The sequence below is a fragment of the Rattus rattus genome, chromosome 1 (assembly GCF_011064425.1).
Source record: "Rattus rattus isolate New Zealand chromosome 1, Rrattus_CSIRO_v1, whole genome shotgun sequence".
Taxonomy (NCBI): Eukaryota; Metazoa; Chordata; class Mammalia; order Rodentia; family Muridae; genus Rattus; species Rattus rattus.
In genome coordinates this window covers 262,710,045-262,731,824 of record NC_046154.1, presented here as the reverse complement: position 1 = coordinate 262,731,824, position 21,780 = coordinate 262,710,045, and the positions used below count along the sequence as shown (strand labels likewise).

Genomic DNA, 21,780 nt, shown 5'->3' with positions numbered 1-21,780 from the left:
ATCGCCGTTATGCAAGAGACCGCCCAAATGCATCGGCAAAGCATGGGGGCGGGGAATCAGTGTGCAATTTACCAGACGGAGGGAGAGGAGAGGGGACTCATGCCAGAGTTCTAGTTAAAAGGCATAAAGAGAACAACAACAACAACAACAACAACAACAACAAAACCCCATGAACTCTACCTGGTCCTCGGCCTTCACGCTGAGATCCATTTGCTGGAAGTGGAGGAAGGTGCAGGCAAGAAAGGGACATCTCCGCCCACACGAGAGCGCCAGGGCTGCCAGTCACAACCTGACAGATGGACAGACCGCACCGCTCCTGGCCTAGGGTGCTAAGTTCTCCTCCGTTAGCTCTCCATGCCTTCCCGGATGCGCACCCTGCTGCGGATTGGCCCAGGGCTCCTTTATAAGGGATGTTGCTGGATGTGTCAGCGCAGGTGTGAGGAGTCCCGCAGGTTCCCTGTACTCAAACAGGCGCCCAGAGCTCTTGAGGAGTTTGATGATTGGCCTTGGTCCTCGCCTGCTGTCCGCTGGTTATCGGAGGACATTTTTGAAGTATATCATCATCCTTTTCCATTAGGTGCCTTTTTATTTTGTACTAGGGCTTCATGTACGCGAGGCAAGCATTCCACTACTGAGCTACAAGCCCCAGCTGTACTGTGTTAAGGGTCCTTTTGTTTATATTTACGTGTGTTGTTCCATGCAGCCCAGAGTCCGAATTGTGCGACTTTCTAAAGGATGGGTTGGGCCTTGGCCTTGGATGGCATCCCCCCTTCCTCCCACCCCTGCAGTAATCCTGCACCCTTCTTCCCTTCAGACCCCAGCAGGGATATCTAAGAGTCACAGTCACAGAGGTCTCGGAGACCCCTGAGCCGTGAGATTTTGGCGATTGCACTCTTTCCCAAGGTCTTTAGAAAAACATATTTCTTCTAGCCGGGTGGATAATGGTGGCACACGCTTTAATCCTAACGCTCAGGAGGCAGAGGCAGGTGGATTTCTGAGTTTAAGGCCAGCCTGGTCTACAGAGTGCCAGGACAGCCAAGGCTACATAGTGAGACAAACAAACAAACAAAGAAACAAAACAAACAAACATATTACTTCCAAATCTAACATTTGTGGCAAGGCCCTGCTGCTAGTGGGTCTTCAGCAGGGGATGAGAAACCTCAGCCAGTACCACATGGCCACACCCTCGGGGTTGTCTCTCAGCTTTCCTATGATCATGAATTAGCTGGAAATTGCAGGCGACAGGGACAGCCTTAAACCTGTGCTGATCAAAGGGCAGCAGGAGACAGTCAGCAAGCACTGGGGTCGTGGTCCAGCACGTACAAGGTATGGCGCCTCTCACTGGGTTTGATTTTCTGTTGCAATCTCATCCGTACAGCACAGCTACTGTGTTTGAATACTATGCACTGTATGCATTGCCCATCCAGGGGAGGGCTGCACGGACAAGCTGGAGAACCACTAAGCCTGTTGCAATTCAGTTGTCTTGGGAGTTCTTTCAACTCCGGGGTTTAGGACAATTGCTTCCCATTGTCTAGTCTGGCCCGACGCACGGTGGGGCTCAGTAGATAACTGAACTGTTCAAAAGGCCCTGCACATCCTGCAGGCTTAGTCTCCCCTCCCTGTACATCAGAAAACTTCCTTTTGTCTGCATTGGCTCTGAAAGAGGAAGCCTGTGGTCTGTGTGTGGAGGGAAATCCTAAGGTCCCGGGTGACTTCAAGTGCCTTCCTGGGAAAGGGGACTGGGATGAGAATCCAGGCGTGTTGCTCTCAAGGACTCTGACGATGGTTTCTCTTGCCACATATATTTTAACCCCTTGCCATCTGGGGTTCTGTAGTGGAAACTGTGAGGGAGGGAAGGACGACTGCCTGTTTCCGTTGATCAGATACAGGACAGGAGAAGGAACACTTAGTAGTAGAGCAAGGAGGAGGCAGGTTCCTGGAAGGATGATTTCTCTCTGTTGTTGGCAGAGAGAAATGTCTTCAGATGAGTGGTCAGCAGCTGAGGACGAAGGCCAGTTGTCCCGACTCCTCAGGAAATCAAGAGACTCCCCCTTCGTCCCTGTGGGTAAGTACTCACCTTGAGAGTTGCAGGAAAACTAGGATGGAAAACAGCTTTATTCCCCCCACCCCCACCCTGCCCCACCCCCACATGCATTCTCTGATTCTGTGAAGCTCCCCTCAACTCCCACCCCCACCCCCAGTGGCAGGGACTTTCTAGTTCAGATACTGGTGGATTTTAGCTATACTTTTATTCAACGTAACACATGTCAGCAGGGGTCCACCCAGCTTGTTCTGATGGTGGTGGTTACACACATTCCCCAGCATGCATATGGAAGTCAGAGGACAACTCTTGGGAACTGGTTCTTCTTCTCCTGTGAGTCCCAGGGATCGAACCTAGGTCATCAGGCACGATAGCATTGGGCCATCTCACCACCCCTCCAGTCTGTCTAAAATTAGTTCACAGTCGCTCAAATAGAATTTGCTTGATGGACTCATGGGTTTCTGACTGGGGACTGGAGCAACAGTTTAGCATCCTGAGAGTCAGCTGGAACTGTCCGTCTGTCTGTCTGCTCTGTGCATCAGTTGTAAGTCTTGGTGTTAGGGATCTTCCTTCCGTCGCTGTCAGGTATAATGGAAACTTTTAGCTCTTGGGGGCTGGGATGCAGCTCGCTTGGTAGAGTTAGCCTAGCACGTGCAGAGCTGCAGGTTCAAATCTCCATATGGAATAAAGCAGTGTGGCAGATCACGACAGCACCCAGGGAGATCCAAGCCTCAAGGTCATCACCACCGAGGAGTAAGCTCAAGGCCAGCATGAGCTAGCCACGTAAGCTCCTGCCTCAAAAGAGGGGAACAAAGACAAACCAAGCCCCTCCGTGCTATGTGAACAGACCCCGGTAATGAACAGATTAGCTGCTGGTCTGCTACACATTAAGTTAGTGTTCCTGGAGAGCCAGTGATTAGCGTAGAAAGATGAAAGTGTTCCCGACAAACCCAATTACCTGCAGCCAGAGAGACACGGAAAAACAGGAGGGCGAGCTGACTTTCATCTCCAAAGGGACAGACAGAGCTTCTCAGTGAGCATAGAACCTGGGCTTGGCCAGGGAAAGAGACTCGGGTTTTTATTAGAAAACAAATAAAGATAAAATTTGTACGTATTGTTGAAGTTTCGTAATTTAAACGATACAGGTTATTCTGCCACAGGACTGACTGTCTCGTGGACAATGTACCAATACTTCTATTGATGATCTGAAATCACTTCCATTATTACAAATCTGACTTACTGGGTTGGGACTCTGAACGAGTGTGCTTACCTGGCATGCTCGTGGTGTGTGTGTGTGTGTGAGAGAGAGAGAGAGAGAGAGAGAGAGAAAGAGAGAGAGAGAGAGAGAGAGAGCCAGAGAGAGCCAGAGAGACAGAGAGAGAGACAGAGACACAGAGACAGACAGAGACAGACAGAGACAGACAGAGACAGAGACAGAGAGAGACAGAGAGACAGAGAGATCTGGAAGGGGCGTGTGTGGAGGTCATGATACAACTTTGCTGAGTCAGCTGTCGTCTTCCACCCTTGCGTAGGAGCCAGGAATTGAACTCTGGCCGCAGGCTCGCACAGCAAAGGCTGTTACCCACCAAGTCCTCTCACTGGCCCTGCCACCGTTACCTTATTGGCTTGCTTACTGCTGTTTGTACATCCTGCACGCCAATCACTCTACTCAGCTGCATTTACTAACGAGCCTATAAGGCACGCACAGAATTGTGATCATTTGCTATGGGTCTTCTCCCCGCTGGCCCAACAGACCATGAAGGATACAGATATCAACTAGCCCTAGAAACACCTGTCCCAGTGTGGTTTCTTATACCATGCAAAAATTAGCTGCATTCCTTAAACTGTGAACAAACACACAGAACCCGCAGTTTCGGGAGGGTGGGAAATCCATTTATAGACATTATAAAGAAAATACTTGGACTGGAGAGATGGCTTAGTGGTTAAGAGCACTGACTGCTAATCCAGAGGTCCTGAGTTCAAATCCTAGCAGCCACATGGTGGCTCACAACCATCTGTAATGAGATCCGATGCCCTCTTCTGGTGTGTCTGAAGACAGCTACAGTGTACTTATATATATAATAAATGAATAAATCTTTTTTTTTTTTCCGGAGCTGGGGACCGAACCCAGGGCCTTGCGCTTCCTAGGCAAGCGCTCTACCACTGAGCTAAATCCCCAACCCCAATAAATGAATAAATCTTAAAAAAAAAAGAAAATACTTAGCTATAAACTAGCGCTTTTATGCTGACAATTACAAAATGCTAATGAAATGAATCAAATGACCTGAATGGGTACACTACTTACTGTGTTCATTGATTAGTAATTAGTAATATATACATATATGCATACATACTATATACATACACACATTAATATAGTAAGGAGGTCTGCAGGTGTGCTTTTTTGGCTATGGTCTTATATTCTTGTATCTCTGCTCCCTTCCAACCCCTATTCTACCCTAATCCCTTCAAATCCCCCAGCACTAGGTAGGAGAGAAAGAAGGTTGAGGGGAAAGGGGACACTGATGGTGTTCGACTGCTTCCTGCTGATCAGGGGCATCGAGTTCCTTGTGGGCAGTGTTGATCATCGTCACTGGGATATCAATTTCTTCTTCATAGCTCACAGACACTTGAAAAACCACAGGAGCAGGAGTCAGGAGCAGCAGCGGCAGGAATGCGCCCATGCCTCTAGGAGCTCTGGCATTTATACCCTCTGGAAAGTTCCTAGAATTCCAAACATAAGCTCTCTGCAGCTCAAATCACCCCCCTCCTGGGGCACGAGACAAATCATAGTCACCTGCTCTGAAGCAGCCTTTTACTCACACCTGGGGTTAAAACAAAACCCCATTCATGTAAAACAGCTGGGTTTATAAAGAAAGCAAAGCTCTCACTGCAGAGGTCACTTCTCCCCAATGGATCCATAGGGTTAATGTAATTCCATTACAATCCCAACAAGGATTTTGTGGATACAGAACTTGCCCTGCAAATGTGAAGGCTTGAATTAGATAAAAAGTTGTCGAGACAACTCTCTTGGAACCCCAGTTCTGGGGAGGTGGAGCCGGGCAGATCTGCATGGCTCACTGGCCAAGGCTAGTCTACTTGGTGAGTTCCAGGGCACGGTAAACAGCACGTGAGGAGTGACCCCCTTAGGCTGTCCTCTGGCCACTATATGTGTGTGCAGAGGTTCAAGGCTGTCCTCTGACCACTATGTGTGTATGCAGAGGTATATGCATACTTGTACACACGCACATGGGCACAAAAGATGTGCTTATCCTAAGATATATGGAAATCATGAATTCTCCAGCAGCTGAAACAGTGTTTCTTTTCAGTGCTTGTGACCAGTCCAGAGGCCTTGCTCATGCTAAGCAAATGCTAACACCAAGACTTGTTTTTGCCTTTTGGAGTAGTCTCCATGTCTTGCTCATGCTGGCCTCTAAGTCCTTGATCCTGCTGCTTCAACCTTCCAAGTGCTGGAATACAGGCAAGGACACCATGTCTGTCCTGGGTTTTTCCTGTTCGTTTAAGGTAAGGTGGAAGGAGGCACTATGAGGCCTAGCTACAGTAACCCAGACTCTTGCTGCAGACAGAGGGACACAGAAATCACTGGGATGATCAGAGACCCCAAAGGAGAGCAACACTGTTTTAAAGATGATTTTTACTTAAATATTTTTAGATCTGGTTTTAAATTTTTATATGTGTGGGTGTTTCCGTCTGTCTGTCTGTGCATCATGTATGTGCCAGGTGCCCCTGGAGGTCACAAAAGGGTGTTGGGAGCCTCTGGAACTGGTGTTTCAGGGTTGAGTCATCGTGTGGGTGCTGGGAACTGAACCCAAGTCCTCTGCAAGAGCAGCGAGAACTCCTGACGCTGGAGCCCTGTCTTCCGCTCTCAGTGGTTTCTGTCTTTCTTTAAAGTTCTATTTCTAATAACTTCCGCTGAGTTTGGTTTTGGCAGGTTCGTATATGGACACGGCACATTCCGATCACTACACCACTCCTTCCCATCTTTCTCCCATTCATTACCCTCTCTCCCCACAAAGACCTCTTCCCACGTTCATGACTGTCATTGTAGTTTATAAAACAACGTTTGTCATAGTTTAAATTCCTCAGTGTAGGCACGTTGACACCACTGCAAGTGGGCGAAGGTCAGACACGGAGTGCAAGTATTTGTCCCCTGCTTCCTTCTGGGCCCTGGCGATGCAACTCCACTGTGGCAGCAAGGGCCTCCTTTCCCAGAGCCACCTCCTCTACTCAGAGCATGTGTGTGTGTGTGTTACATGTGTGTTACATGTGTGTTACATGTGTGTGCACAGACATACAACAGCACATGGGTTGGTCAGAGGGCCACTTTCAGGAGTGAGGTCTCTCCTTCCACCATGTGTGTCTGAGGGCCAAACTCAGGTTAGGCCCGTGCTGTTACCTGCTGAGCCTTCTCTTTAACCCCCTTGCTTTGTTTTGAGAGCCACTGAGTTTAGTCAGGTTCATCTGTGTGACCGTGGGTTTAGAGCAGTCCACTCGACCCTGTGGGCTCCTCAGAAGAAGACCCACACAATCGACAGTCAAGAGCCTCCCATTCTCCTGTCACCACAGTTTCCTGTCCTTGTCAGGCTACTGTCCACCTTAGCCTTCTTGTGCTAGGAATATGCTGTTTCTTCCTTCTTTCTTTCTTTCTTTCTTTCTTTCTTTCTTTCTTTCTGTCTCTCTTTCTTTCTGTCTCTCTTTCTTCTTCTTCTTCTTCTTCTTTCTTCTTCTTCTTCTTCTTCTTCTTCTTCTTCTTCTTCTTCTTCTTCTTCTTCTTCTTCAAAAAATTTATTTATTTTATATAGATGAGTACACCATCACTCTCTTCAGACACCAGAAGAGGGCACCAGATCCCATTACAGATGATTGTGAGCCACCATGTGGTTGCTGGGATTTGAACTCAGGACCTCTGGAAGAGCAGTTAGTACTCTTAACCACAGAGCCATCTCTCCAGCCACCACCACCACCACCACCACCTCCTCCTCCTCCTCCTCCTCCTCCTCCTCCTCCTCCTCTTCTTCTTCCTCTTCCTCCTCCTTCTCTTCCTCCTTCTCCTCCTCCTCCTCTTCTTCCTCCTCCTCCTCCTCCTCTTCTTCTTCTTCCTCTTCTTCCTCTGTATTTTTGCTTTGTTTTTCATTCAACTCTCACTTATCTACAGAGAGAGGAATGAATACATCTGGTGTGACGTGTGATATACAAATTCAAGGTAGCTCTTCATACCAAGAATTTATACGATCTATAGCAAATAATCATTCCTTTGCCTGTTACATAGTTGTTTTGGCCTGCTGTACATTAAATCCTCCTAGTTTTTAAAATCTCTTAAGACCCGGTGTCTTTCCCATTCACTTGAGCTCTGTTTTAAAGGTGCTTGCCCAGGTTGTCACAGCATACAGCAGTCAAACACCCTTTGATATGGGGATAGAGAAGGGTTTGACCTCTTGAACCTCTGGAGACTCACAGCTCTTCCCAGAGCCACGCACTTCCTGCTCACAAGTCCAGGTGTGTTCAGTTCGTACTAAAGTTTACACTATATATATATATATATATATATATATATATATATATATATATATATATGTGTGTGTGTGTATGTATATATGTATATATATAACTATATATACACATATATAGTTATATATATAGTAATATATAGTTATATATAGTTATATAGTCTTGGGTGGTCTGAAACTTGCAGCAATCCCTCTGCCTCTGCTTACAGGTTAACAGGCTTCTGCCATGATACTCATCTCTGTCCCTTTTTAACAAGAACGACATTTTTATTCCTCTCTGATCTAGTCCTTATCTGGTGATGGGAGAGATAAGGCCAAAGCTACTTGTGCTTGGATGCTGGGCTGGGCCAATCAATAGCATGAGGCCTGACCAAGATGAGAGCCTCAAAGCTTTACACCGTTCAACACCTGGCTCAGGAAAATCACAAACACAGCTATCCCTAGCCGGGCTCAGGGCTTTCCAGTAAAAGCCCAAACTGAAATGCTGACCCCAAAAATACTCTTATTTTTAGTTTAGTTTAAAATAATCTGGCTTAGGGTTTTGAGACAGAGTTTCACGTAGCCCAGGGTGCCCAAGCAGCCCACACAAACCTTGAACCCCTGTCCCTACCTCCCATACTGGAAACAGAGGCATGGGCTCCCTTACCTACCTTAAGGATCCCAGTTAAGAGCCACTCTGTCTGTGCAGTTGGCCCAGCGGGGTAACAGTGCTGACCACACAAGCCCAGTGCCCTGAGTTCAATCCCGGGAGCCCACACAAATGCCTACAATCTGAGCACCACCACGTGGCTGCGTCTGCCCACTTGCTCAAGTCCCTTTCTGCTTCCTGTCCGTCTCTCGGATCAGTCCTATCCTGAGTAATCAATGCTAAGAAAACACTCTGGGTCAAGGAGTTTACATGGTCAGTAGTGTGTACCTGCTGAATTAGGCACCAGACCCTTAACAGCAGTTAAGGCTGAGATGCCTAGGCCGAGGTCACCTACGCGTCTTGTAGGCCACAAAAGGAAATCAGTGGCTTGCTTTAGTGCGTGCATGATAGGAACTTCACACCAGGACTGTGAGGAATGAACAGGTAGCACAACGTAAGGTGGCTAACATACAATGAGAAAAAAAAGTTAGGACACATGGTGGAATTTATCCAATTAATCAAACAACAATCCCATAGGAAATGCTATACAGGACCCACACTAGCAATTCTTTTTTTTTTTTTTTTTTTTTTTTTTTCCAGAGCTGGGGACCGAACCCAGGGCCTTGTGCTTGCTAGGCAAGCGCTCTACCACTGAGCTAAATCCCCAACCCCCATACTAGCAATTCTTATAGCCCCTGTATCCCCTGGGTATCTCGATTGGCAAAGGTGAAACAACACAGAATTAGAATTGTTCATCTAACAATGGTGCACCAGGAACCACGTCCTTGGGAGTCTGCTTGATAACTGAGGTGGAGAGGAGGAAGTGGGAGGGGTAGAAGTCTCCACCTCAGAGTCAGAGGGGGAGCCTAGGACAATCAATTAGTCTGTGTGAAAATACACACAGCTTCCCCTGGAGTTAACACATCCAGTCTTTTTTATTATTTTTTATTATCCACATAGTAGGTCTTTTTATCTTATTAAAGATTCGGAGTAAATTTTATTTTCAAATGTTTTTTTTAATAGGGACTAATACTTTGTTTTATAAAATATGATAAAGAGGTGAGCATGTATATAATCTCTGTTTTGTAATTTAGATATCTGTGCCTTCAAGGTCTGATGGGCTCATCCCATAATAACCGGTCCCTGTGAGCTATAGGGGATGTCAGTGGAGGGTGGATATCAAAAGTCAAACTCCAGTCTTTAAAAGCTTCTGGTGTACAGGCAGGAGCATTGTCTGCTTCCAAGTCCCCGGCATTCCTGAGATTATTAAACAGTAAAACAAATGCCGTATCTTTGAAAGCCTGCCCAGGTCGGGCAGAGGCATGAACAACACAAGAGTAAGTATCCACATGTAGGTGAGCAGTGGCTAATTTTCCAAAAAGATAAGACGTGTGTGATGCCTGCCTCCATCTATCGGCATCAATCACAAGGACGCAGGCCCATCGGGGGTCAGTTCCCATGGAGAGCATGCTTGGGGGCAGGGCATGTTACACAGTTCTGCAGGGCTGCAAGGCCAGCTGTGCAGAGCCCGGCAGTGACTGGATGGTCTAAGACGCAGCTCTGCTGAGCTGCCTCCATTGAAAAAGCAACAGATCTGTCAAGGAATCAAACTGTAACTACCCTTATACTCGTGCACAGGATCAGGTAACAGAATGGACTCCAGTGTGTCTCACGAAGAAAAGGAGGTCTCTAGACGGAGGTGAGACTTGTAACTCTGGGAGAGGGGCTCGAATAGTGGACCTGCTGGGAAACAGTGGGACACAGAGAAGATGAAGAGATGATCTCTGGCCTCATGACTCTCCCTGACTGTGCCGGGGACCAGAAGCTGATGTGATGGCCTCTGGAAATTTAGCTTCCTCTTGCTGTTCTGTGGCTAAAAGCTGCTGGTTTCTGGTGATTAATTCCTGCAGATAGCAACAGGGAATTAAGAAGTTAGCTGCTTGGGTCATTTTCTCTTTGACTTGCAGGACCTTTTACTAATCGGTAAGAGTTTTTTTTTTAACTCTTGTGAGTCAGAGAGAAAGGAAAAGAGTCGGGCACAAAGTGGGGGAAACCACTTATATCTGGCAGAACCCTTACAACAGGATAGCTGATCACATGATTTTATGGATACTTTGTCATTCCGTAAGTTCGTAGTAAGTTTAAGGCAATAATTCATGTTATACATCAGCAAGACTTAAGGGGTTACGTCAGAACTGTTTTCACGTTTTTCCACTAAGACTGGTACCCAACTAAACGTTGTCTTTTTCTAGCTCTGTAAGTTCATTGTAAGTTTAAAGCGATAATTTTTATGTCACAAGTTAGCACAGTTTTGTCAAGAGACAAACCATCTGCCTTGTGTCTCATTATTTTGAAGTCTTGTACAGATAGATTAGTCTATCATTTATTTTCTGTCCTTGCACCTACAATAAGTTGCCCATTCCTGGTTTTATGGCCTTTAGTTACCAGATAGTGGCCTCGTTCCTAACCTAGAAGGAATGTTTTCCATAATCGTAAATTTGTTCCAAGCCTGCTTTCTTTTCCCAGTGCGATTAGCCCATGGCACATGAAGGTTTACAGAGCTCTGTCTGCAGCTCCATCTATGGGGGGCCTGAAATTACTTGTATCAACTTGGGAATTATGAAATCATTGATTTGTCCTCACAGCATTACTACATGAAAGTCCATCTTCACATTGATTCTGCAGGAGATCACCCAGTAGGGTGGGCTGATGGCCGGGACTCACGAGGCTGTGTAACAGTGACAGGAAGGGCATCTGACTATCAAGGAGCAGTCCTAGATGACATCTCTGGGGACCTGCATCCCAGAGCACACCTGTCACAGCCATGCAAAATGGTGGCCATCTCCCGAAAACTCCCTTGGCATAGCCTTTCCTAGATGGCTTCTGACATCTCGTAATGCAGATGTTTCAAAATCTAAAACACCCACAACTCTCACCTCTGACCCAAGCATGTCAGATGAGGGCTACTGAACCTACATCTTGTCTGTCGTGCAGGTAGTTATCCTATACACAGCCTTTCATTTGGCTGAGGGGAATTCTTGCCTCTTGTTAATCTAATTCATGTCATTTTAAATTTAGCCCATAAGCTGTGCTATAGATTTTTAACAAATGGGTTTCTTCTTTAAAAATATATAATTCGTTTTATCTTATGTTCACTGGTATTTTACCTGCATGTCTGTTTGTGTGAGGGCATCAGATCCGCTGGAACTGGACTTACAGATGGGTATGAGCTGCCATGCAGGTGCTGGGAATTGAACTCAGGACCTCTGGAAGAGCAGCCAGTGCTCTTAACCACTGAGCCACCTCTCTAGCTCCCTAATTCCTCTTTAAATCCACAGGCATGGCGGGCTTTGTGGCTGTGCTGTCCTATGGTCTTTACAAGCTAAATTCCAGAAGAGATCAGAAGATGTCCCTTCATTTAATCCACGTGCGGGTGGCTGCCCAAGGATGCGCCGTGGGGGCCGTGACTCTGGGTAAGCTGCCTGCCTCTTTTCTTAGGTCTGACTGTCCTCGATGGGGGCGTGTGTGTGTGTGTGTGTGTGTGTGTGTGTGTGTGTGTGTGTGTGTGTGTATGTGCGTTTTGTTTTACTTATTCTATATATTCTTGGTAGAAGATAAATATTGGGTTGAAATGATACGAGGAGGAGATAAACAGATTTCCTTGGGGGCTGGGAGAGGGGGCAGTTAAGGGCACTGGCTGGGGAGAGGGGGCAGTTAAGGGCACTGGCTGGGGATATGGGGCAGTTAAGGGCACTGGCTGGGGATATGGGGCAGTTAAGGGCACTGGCTGGGGAGAGGGGGCAGTTAAGGGCACTGGCTGGGGAGAGGGGGCAGTTAAGGGCACTGGCTGCCCATGCAGAGGATTCAGCCCAGCATCCATTTGGAAGCTCACGCTCATCTGTAACTCTAATTCTGGGGGTTCTGGCGCCCTCTTCCGGCTCCTTTGGGGGTCAGGCATACTTGAAGTGTGCCTCCACACATTCAGGTACCCAGATACAGAAAATAAAAACAAATCTTAAACGAAGCGAGCCAACAGAGATGAGGCCTCTCAATTTCTTAGGATTTTTGCCTGATAAAACCCAACGAAACCGCCAGGCCTTAAAGGGATGGTGGCCATCTGCTAGGACAGCAGTTCTCAACCTTCTTTTTTCTGTTGTTCTGTTTTGTTTTTAAGATTTATTTATTGTATGTATGTGAGTACACTGTAGCTATCTTCAGACACACCAGAAGAGGGCATCGGATCCCATTACAGATGTTTGTGAGCCACCATGTGTTGCTGGGAATTGAACTCAGGACCTCTGGAAGAGCAGTCAGTGCTCTTAACCACTGAGCCATCTCCTCAGCCCAGTTTTCAACCTTCTTAATGTTGTGACCTTGTGTTGTAGTGACCCCCAACTATAAAACCCTGTTTGTTGTTACTTTGTAACTGTAGCTTCGCTACTGTTATGAGTTGTAAATATTTGATATGCAGGAGAAATGTATGTGACTCCTGAGAGAGGGTCATTCCAAGGGTGGAACCCCACAGGTTGAGAACCGCTGCTCTAGATGAAGCAGTGACCCTACACAGCTCCACTAACAGCAGTGACCGTGTCCCCCAGCCCCCAGCCTATCTCATGAGCAGGCGTAGTTACTACTTTACTTGGGAGGAAGTTTCTTAGAGGACAGAGATCTAAACAGCCTTTTTACTTCCATCCCAGGTTTGAAGCTTTGCCCAGTGGCCAATGTATTTAGCAAGGAAAGATTAGCCTCGATTAGAAAGACTAGTTACAAAGAAACGACTAGTGGCTTAGTTAGGTTTTCTATTGCTGCGATGAAACACCATGACCAAAAAGGTAAGTTGGGGAGGAAAGAAATGGTTTATATGACTTACACTTCCACATTGTAGCCCATCAATGAAGAAAGTCAGGGCAGGAGCTTAAACAGGGCAGGAACCTGGAGGCAGGAGCTGATGCAGAGGCCATGGAGGGCTGTGTACTGGGCTTGTTCCTCATGGCCTGCCCAGGGATGGCACCGCTTACAATGGGCTGGGCCCTCCCCCATCAATCACTAAGAAAACACCCTACAGGTTTGCCTACCTGATCTTCTGCAGGCTTTTTCTCAACTGCGGCTTCCTCTTCTCAGATGACTTTAGCTTGTGCCAAGTTGACATGAAACTGTCCAGCACCGACCACTTAGGCTTTGGTTGGCTTTCTACGTAGCCCTGGCTGGCCGAGAGCTTATGGCCGTCTTCCTATCGTTGCCTCTCAAGTGCTGGGATCACAGTTACGCACCGTTACGCGTGGCCCGCAGTTTTCGAGGTTTGTTTGCTTGGGACAGGCAGTCTGGGCTGGCCTCAGAAATCACTTAGTCCAGGCCAGACTTAAAATAACAATCCTCCTTGGTTCTGAGACTTCAGGCACATGCCTGGCTAAGGTGGCTGTGAGACAGGACAAGCAGGGACAATTCAGAACTTTCAAACTGGAGCTAGAATACACAGGACAGACTGGATTCCTACAGTGGTTCTGGTTAGCTGTTTCCCTGTGGACCTTTATTAAGCTAATGTATTGCACAGGTGGTACCGAAACCCTTTAAAATCCTCCTGCTTCAGGCTTCCTGGTGCAGGGAGTATGTGTGCCCCATGCCTTGCTCCATAGATTACGCTTAACTGGCCGAATCAATGTGAGCTTTCTAACTTGACAATAAGAACTGTCAGTTCAACTACACCAGCGTTTCTGGAGGCAAGGTCATTTCACCCAAGAAACTGTTACAAAGTTCCCAATCCAACCTGGCAGGACTCCAAGGGGACCCTAATCTCACTGCTGGAGAAGGGAGCTGTCTTTCCAGGACAGGAACTTTACACAGTCAGGCCTAGACAGGCACATTAAAAACATTGACTCAGCCTGGCAGTGGTGGCTCAGGGAGGCAGAGGCAGGTGGATCTCTGGGTTCGAGGCCACCCTGGTCTACCGAGTGAATTCCAGGATAGCTGGGGCTTCAAAGGGAAACCCTGTCTCAAAAAACCCAAAACAACCAAATAAATAGAACCAAACCAAACCAAAGCCACATGGACTTGGTGCCCTTATCAGACCACAGTCAGTCATAGCCCAGTTCCTGAGGACTTTTTCCCATGAGTGACGGGCTAATGCTTGCCTGTGCAGCAGCTAGGCCCCATTCACATGGTCTGTGCTTCTCAGTTCACTAAGACTCTCTTTCTGGCTCTCGGGCTAAACTTTGTTTCCTGCAGCAATGAGGCCCCTGGCACAGTCGCAGGTGTTTCTCCTGCCAAGAGAGCAGCTGGTCACCGGTGTCTGGAGTTTGATAAATTACTGGCCTTCCTCCACACCACAGGACGGGTTCCCGCTTTAGTTTCCTGTCTTTGTGGGCCCCAAATCTGAAGATGTAATTGTTGTAGTTCCCAAAGTCATTGTAGTTCCCTACCTCCAAACCTGTCTCCTTTATTAAACCATTCCTCCAAAGCCGCACGGCCAAAGCTGTCATCACCCACAGACCCAACTTCAAGGGCGACATGCAGTTTCCAGAGTTACCTCGGCTACACGGAGCCAGCACTCCTGGCCGGTCACAGCCAAAGGGATCCACCATCATGGCACATAAGCAGGGTTGGGGATTTAGCTCAGCGGTAGAGCGCTTGCCTAGCAAGCGCAAGGCCCTGGGTTCGGTCCCCAGCTCCGAAAAAAAGAAAAGAAAAGAAAAAAAAAAAAGACACATAAGCAAAGCCTCTGTCCTTACCACTGCCTGGGTCAGTCTTCAGGGTCTCAGGGTCTCCAACCAAGTTCTTTCTCACAGTTCAGCGGACACCTGGTCTCCCGAGAGCCCTCTGAGCACGCTTTGGCTCAGCCATTCTTCCGTCCACCTTGTGTGCCCACATGTTCCTGGCATCCAGCCGCTGCAGAGCCTCAGAAGTGAGGAACCCAAAGCTTTGGGGATTTCGCTGTTTGGTTCTCCAAAGGTTCACAGTGTGGCAGCCCCCGTGGGCTTTCAGGAAGCGACAAGCAGTTTGTTCCCTCAGGAAAATCTAATCTGGTATCATATGGGGACATTTTTTTGTCTGTCCTGTTGGGAGTGGGAGGCAGTGAGGTAACTCTAGCAATCAGGGAGGTTGCCAAATGGCCCGCGGTGTACAGAGCATCCGACAGCGAGGTAATCTAGCCCTGGCTGGCAGCAGTGAGGCTGGGAAACCGCCATAGAGGCCGACAGCCAAAGGATGAGGGAGATAGGGTGACTTCATCCTGCCTTTCCCAGCATATCCGCTCCCTGTATCAGGGAGGAGGAAATGCCCACGGACAGGTAGCCCTGGCTACTCCACAGGAGTTCTGATAGCGCTCTCTTTAGTCTGAGAATGCTGCAGTGAGCTGCCGGCCTCCCTGGAGTCAACAGGGACGGGGAGATCCTGATCTTAAGGAGGTCACTGGTAACATCTGATTGGCAAAGGCAAGCTTGATTGCCGTGACAGCATCTGTTCAAACAGTGACAGCATAGGCTAAGCCACGGATCCCAGGCCCTGGTTACCCAGTTCTGGTGGCCCTAGAACTGACAGTGGGGGCAGCACAGAAGGGCAAAAGGCTAGGCTTAAACTTAAAGCACACAGCAGTGAGCTCTGGCCTGGCAGCCCACTCCTGTACTTGTATTAGCTCACATCCCAAGACTTCCTCCCAAAACATGTCTGTTACACACGCATACACACACACACACACACCACTCATACACACATACCACATATACACACATACCACACTCACACACACACACACACATACATACACCACACACACCCTCTACACGTACACACCACACACACACACACACACACACACTCACATACACAACACAACAAACACAAACACAAAACAAACCAACAACACAACCACCAACACAAACACAACCACACACACACCACACACACACACACACACACACACACACACATACACACACACCACACACACACATACACACACACCACACACACACACACACACCACACACACCACACACACACACACACACACCACACACACACACACAACACCAAATACACTCACACACACACACACACATACACACACATACACATATACCACACACACACACACACACACCATACACAAAACACACAAACATACACACACACACACACACACACACACCACATTCACACACACATACCACACACACCACATTCACACACACACATATACCACATATATACACACACACACCACATACCACACCACACACACACACATATACCACATATACCACACACACACACACCACACACCACACACACACTCACACACACCACACACACATGCACACCATATATGTGTATGTAAATATACATGCATGTGAACCCATGTAACACGAGTGTACATATACAGCTATACATAAACAAACATATTGTAAGCATCTCTCCAGCTTTTCCCGGGAGAGGCCTGTAGCCATTTACCAGGAATTCTGTGCACCATAAAGAAGATAAGCACGTTTGTGGGGGTTTTGAAGTACCGGTGATAAGCCGGCTGATTCCTGCCCTGGCACAGTTTACAGGGCCGCTCAGGTTCCGAGCTGGTGGAGGTCAGTGTGTTTTGCAGAGGGCCTGCTTCACACACAGCCTGCCCCAAACCTGGTGTTCTCTAATTCTGGAAAGAGTCACTGGAATGTATATACTTGGCGGCCGTCGGAGTTCTTTCAAGACACATTGTTATCGTGTGTGACGTGGGCGTATGCAGGGCACTGGAGTGGAGGTAGAGGACAACCTTGTGGAGCGGTTCCCTCTGTCTACCTTTCACAGTGGCTGAGGATCGCACCAGCTGAGGAACCCGATGTCCTCTGCACTGAGCCGCTCGCCAGCGCCTGTCAGGAGGGCCACACTGGTCCTCTGGCCTGTGAAGCAAGGGCCCTGTGGTAGAGGGCCAAGTGGATGCCATCCTAACTGTCTGCTTCTACCACAAGGGTGAGCCACGTGTTCCGTTTCTAGGGGGACTGTGGACATGAAGGCCTTCACCGGGCTTTGGGGACACCAGCAATGTTTCTCAGTGTCCCCACACAGCTTTTTTGGTAGAAGACAGATCACTTGGAGCATGCAGCTGGACTCCTGCAGGACTTAGTTAAAAGCTGCAGCATTTAGTCACCAAAGGGCTAGGAAAAGAAAATAGGAATCCAATGCGATTCCCAAGCAGGCGGGATTACTCGGCAACTCGAGTTCGATTCCCGAGGCCCACGTGTTGGAAGGAGAGACCCACTGTTCCCGGACCCCTGCACTGGTCTTGTGGCATACACACGGACACACAATAAGCAATGATTCCTGAGTTCTTGGCGTGTCTCCCACTGGTACGGAGGATGGAGGACAGAGGTCAAGGCTGAGGGAGAGAGAGAGAGCTCAGTAGACAGAACAGCCAGCACTAAGGAGTTCCCAACGCCAGTCACCTGACTTACAGCTCCTTACCCCTGTTCATTGACATGTTCCCATACGTGTATTTACCGTGGGCCGAGCATGTGCTCTCTATGCCCTCCCTAACCTCACCTTCTCTCCCTTAGTCCCCCTTTTCCTTCACGGTTTTACTTCAACTGTGTGTGTGTGTGTGTGTGTGTGTGTGTGTGTGTGTGTGTGTGTGTGTAATCACAATCTGTTTAACATGGCCACCTCCAGCTGCAAACAACAGAACATTCTCTTGGCTGAACAAAAAAACAACAACAACGGAACCCCACCCCATACTGTGTAAATACACACATTTCCCTCACCTGTCCGTTTGCTGTCGCTAACAGTTTAATCCACCTGCTGTGTTGGGATACAATCTGAGGTTACCCCAGCACCTGGCGCTGAGGACCCAGGTTCCCTGAGTTTAGGGTGTGGCCCCTCACAGAGCTGCCTCCGACGCCAGCTGGATTCTCACTGCGTGAGCTTCCGCTGTGACCCAGGAGGCTTATCCGCAACAGGGCTGCTATTTCTCCTTCAGTTGCAAGCTTTTTACAGCTCTGTCCATTCCTGGGGCAAGGACCAGACCAATCCCCATGACACAGTAGCCCAGCAGATCTGGTGTCTATGATGGAGCTGTTATCTTACCCTACAGACTGTGACTTGAGGCTCAGAGAGAAACGGGCCCATCACTCTAGCCTCAAACTGTTGACCTCACATTAGACCGACAGAAGTCCCCATTCAAATGTCTCCGTGACTAGGGATAGAGCCCAGCTGGTAGAGTGCTTGCCTAGGATGTCGGAAGCCCTGGGTTTCAACCCTAACATGGCATAAAACCCAGGCAGGGGGACACATACCTGTGACTCGAGGACTCCCTGGGCAGAGGCAGGTCCATCAGATGTTCATGGTCATTTTCAGCTACAAGCAGGTTCAAGGCTGGCCTGGGCTACGTGAGACCCCCGCCCCCAACAAACTCTTTGAATTATAGACCTCACATCTTATGTATAAGGGGGTCCTGAGGAATATGGGAAGACAAAAGCTAGCCAGATGTGGTAGCTCCCACCTGTAGTTCCAGCTGTCAGAGAATGATGAAGATCACGGGAGTCCAGGAGTTCCGCACACAGGCTGTGGGACGGCACGCTCACGCTCACACATGAGCTCACAAACCAAAACTAGACAAAAAGCTGGAGGGGGGTCCACTGCTAGTGTATGGAGTTATAACAGTACAGATATGGACGGCACACTACGAGATCCCGCTTAGAGTTCTAGCTGGATCACCAGAGAAGTAAGTGTCAGTGAACTAAGGTTGTCAGACGGTTGACAAGACGAGAAAAGAAATGAGTCCAGAATTCTCTCTGAACCTGAGATTTTCTTCACCGTGTGTTGAGACAGGGTCTCACGGTCCAATGCTAGCCTCAGACCCCCTGTGTAGCCAAGGATGACTCTGCCATCTGACTGCTGAGATCACAAGTGTGTGTGTGCCACCATGCCTGGTTTATGTGGTACTGGGGACCAAGCCAGGGCTTTGTCGTGCTAGGCAGACACTCTTACCAACTGAGCCACCTCTCCAGCCCCGAGAATGCCATTTCAGTTACAGTGAGTTCGGCTAAAAAGAAGACATTTCGGCTTGAATTCTGTGCAGTATCAATTCTAGCAATTTTAGCATTTCACTCTAAAACGTTTGCGGCGTCTGCCTCAGTGTGCTGTCACGTGGAGCCACAAAATTCACGGGCGGGTTGGGATTTAGCTCAGTGGTGTGCCTAGAAGCGCAAGGCCCTGGGTTCGATCCCCAGCTCGAAAAAAAAAAAAAAAAAAAAAAAAAAAAAAAGAATTCACAGACCTTTGTCTTCTGTGCACCCCAGGAGGGAGAGCAGGCAGTCTTGGGGGGCGTGAAGGATTTAGACAACTATCTACCCTGTGCCTTACGTCTGAGTCTTTTTTTTTTTTTTTTTTTTTTTTCGAGACTGAGGACCCGAACCCAGGACCTTCTTCCTAGGCAAGCGCCTTCACTGAGCCAAATCCAACCCCACGTCTCTTTTAAAAGTATTTATTTATTTCATGTATGTGAGCACACTGTCACTGCCTCCAGACACACCAGAAGAGGGCATTGGATCCCATTATGGACGGTTGTGAGCCACCGTGTGGTTGCTGGGATTTGAACTCGGGACCTCTGGAAGAGCAGTTGGAGCTCTTAACCACTGAGCCATCTCTCCAGCCCCACACCTGAGTCCTGACTCCTCTTTCTTTTGGAATTCCTTGCCAAGGATTCTCGGAAGTCCCTCCCCACCCCCTCCCGTCTGCTTCTCTTTCTCAATACACCGGCCGTCCGACTGCTAGAATCACCTGCCTCATCTCACAGCTAATTCACCCACTGGTCCTAACCCCAGAGCAGGGGTTCCATCAGTCACGCACATTCCGTGAATACTGAGCACTGGTGGATGCTGACTACGTGGCTGGCTAACTAAGACATCTGTGTCTGGACTTGCCTAGCTTTCCCCAAGATTTGTCCTGTTGTTAAGACAGGATTCCATGCAGCTCAGGCAGGGTGAAGCCAAACGCCACGCTGACCTTCTGATCCTCCTGCCTCTGCTTTCCAACTGCTAAGCTGCTGGCACGTGTCACCGACTTCAGCCGGCCGTGGTGGCACATACCTTTAATTCCAGCACTGGGGGAGCAGAGGCAGGCAGATCTCTGTAATTCAAAGCCGGCCTGTGCTACGAGGTGAGTTCTAGGGGGATCCAGGGCTACAGCAGAGAAACACTTGACTCAAAAAAACAAGCAAAACAAAACTTAAACTTGGGGATAGTGTTATGACAGCTTAAATTCAAAGTATTATCATCTTTTAAATTAAAAAAGTATTTTTACAGAACTTGCATTTTTATGAGTTTGGGTTTGTGTGTGCACATGTAGGAAGGCCTGTGTCAATGCCTGTGTTATGTGATTCTGCAGCCACTACGTGAGCCAAGCGGAAGCTTACTGAGAGGGTCTTGTTTGTCCCTTTCTTTTGCAATGTTGTGCTAGTTTTGGGAAAGCATGTGGGAAAATGTCAGCCTTTGCTTCTCACGGACACTACTGATGTGGGGATGGCTTTCTTTTCCAGGTGTCCTCTACTCTATGTATAAGGATTACATCAGACCTCGGTTCTTCGATGCACCGAAAAAATAAAGCCAGAGGCTGGACTCGAGGAAGACCAGCGCCGTCCTTCTCGGTGCTGATCGTCAGAAAAAGGAATTTCTCGCTGTGTCCCGGATCAGGCTGCACAGCGTAACTCGCACAGAAGCCTCGCAGAGTCCGTATCTTGTGTTGTTAAGTAGTCGCTTTCTAAATCCACACCATTAGCTGAAAATTACCCTGCTGCTGTCTTCTTCTGACTTAATCCCCCTGGAGCTCTGGACCTTGTGCACCCAGGCAGCAGCCGTGCCTGCACCAACAGGCTCTGACAGAATCCTAACCAGGCTCTGGGCAAGAACGTGGCCACCGTCTCTCAGAGAGTGGCGCGGACCACATGTGTTTCCTTAGAAAAAGGATCTGGAGGAGGCCGGATGGCTCAGGGGTGGAGGCGCTGGCTGCCAACTGACCTCAGCTCGAACCCTCGAACCCAAACAGTGGAGGAAGAGAGGGAACTCCTCTGTTCCCCACAAGTGTGTGCACCGATACAAACAAGCAAATAGCTGTAGAAAGAGGGTGGGACCGGCTCTTGCAGAGGACGGGGCTTTCTAACCCCCACATGGCAACTCTGTATGGAGTACGCATACAGTGCCTGTGCATACACGTGAGCAAACACTCATACGCATCAAAGCAAATAAACCTTTTTAAAAAGAAAGAAAATGACCTTTTAATAAGTAGGGCATGGGGGTTGGGGATTTAGCTCAGTGGTAGGGCGCTTGCCTAGCAAGCGCAAGGCCCTGGGTTCGGTCCCCAGCTCGAAAAAAAAAAAAAAAAAAAAAAAAAAAAAAAAAAGTAGGGCATGATGCCAGCCTAAAACTCGAGGAGGCGGAGGCAGGAGGACCCCACGTTCCAGGCTAGTCTGGGGTACACTGTGAAACCCTTTCTGGGGGGTGGGGCAGGATCTTACTATGCAGCGGTGTCTGTGCTCAAAACTGCAATCCTTCTGCCTCATCCCTTCTGCATGGAAGGCCCCTCTGGAAGGGTCTGCTCTGTAACGTTACCGA

At 48.4% G+C, this 21,780-nt stretch overlaps 1 protein-coding gene across 1 annotated transcript; it reads left to right on the top strand.

Moving 5' to 3' along the window:
• The first annotated feature begins 1,258 nt into the window (after positions 1-1,258).
• Positions 1,259-20,851, top strand: Higd1c (HIG1 hypoxia inducible domain family member 1C). Its single transcript, XM_032885311.1, has 4 exons — positions 1,259-1,326; positions 1,969-2,065; positions 11,536-11,670; positions 20,709-20,851. Exons 2-4 carry the CDS (start codon positions 1,975-1,977, stop codon positions 20,771-20,773), a joined length of 291 nt encoding a protein of 96 aa, XP_032741202.1. The 5' UTR covers positions 1,259-1,326; positions 1,969-1,974; the 3' UTR covers positions 20,774-20,851.
• Positions 20,852-21,780: the final 929 nt, after the last annotated feature.

Bases quoted from the DNA above. Each gene is read 5' to 3' on its own strand.
- Higd1c (XM_032885311.1), top strand. From the start codon at position 1,975: ATGTCTTCAGATGAGTGGTCAGCAGCTGAGGACGAAGGCCAGTTGTCC. The intron at 2,066-11,535 runs GTAAGTACTCAC...TTAAATCCACAG, and splicing joins CTCCCCCTTCGTCCCTGTGG to GCATGGCGGGCTTTGTGGCT. The intron at 11,671-20,708 runs GTAAGCTGCCTG...TTTCTTTTCCAG, and splicing joins CGTGGGGGCCGTGACTCTGG to GTGTCCTCTACTCTATGTAT.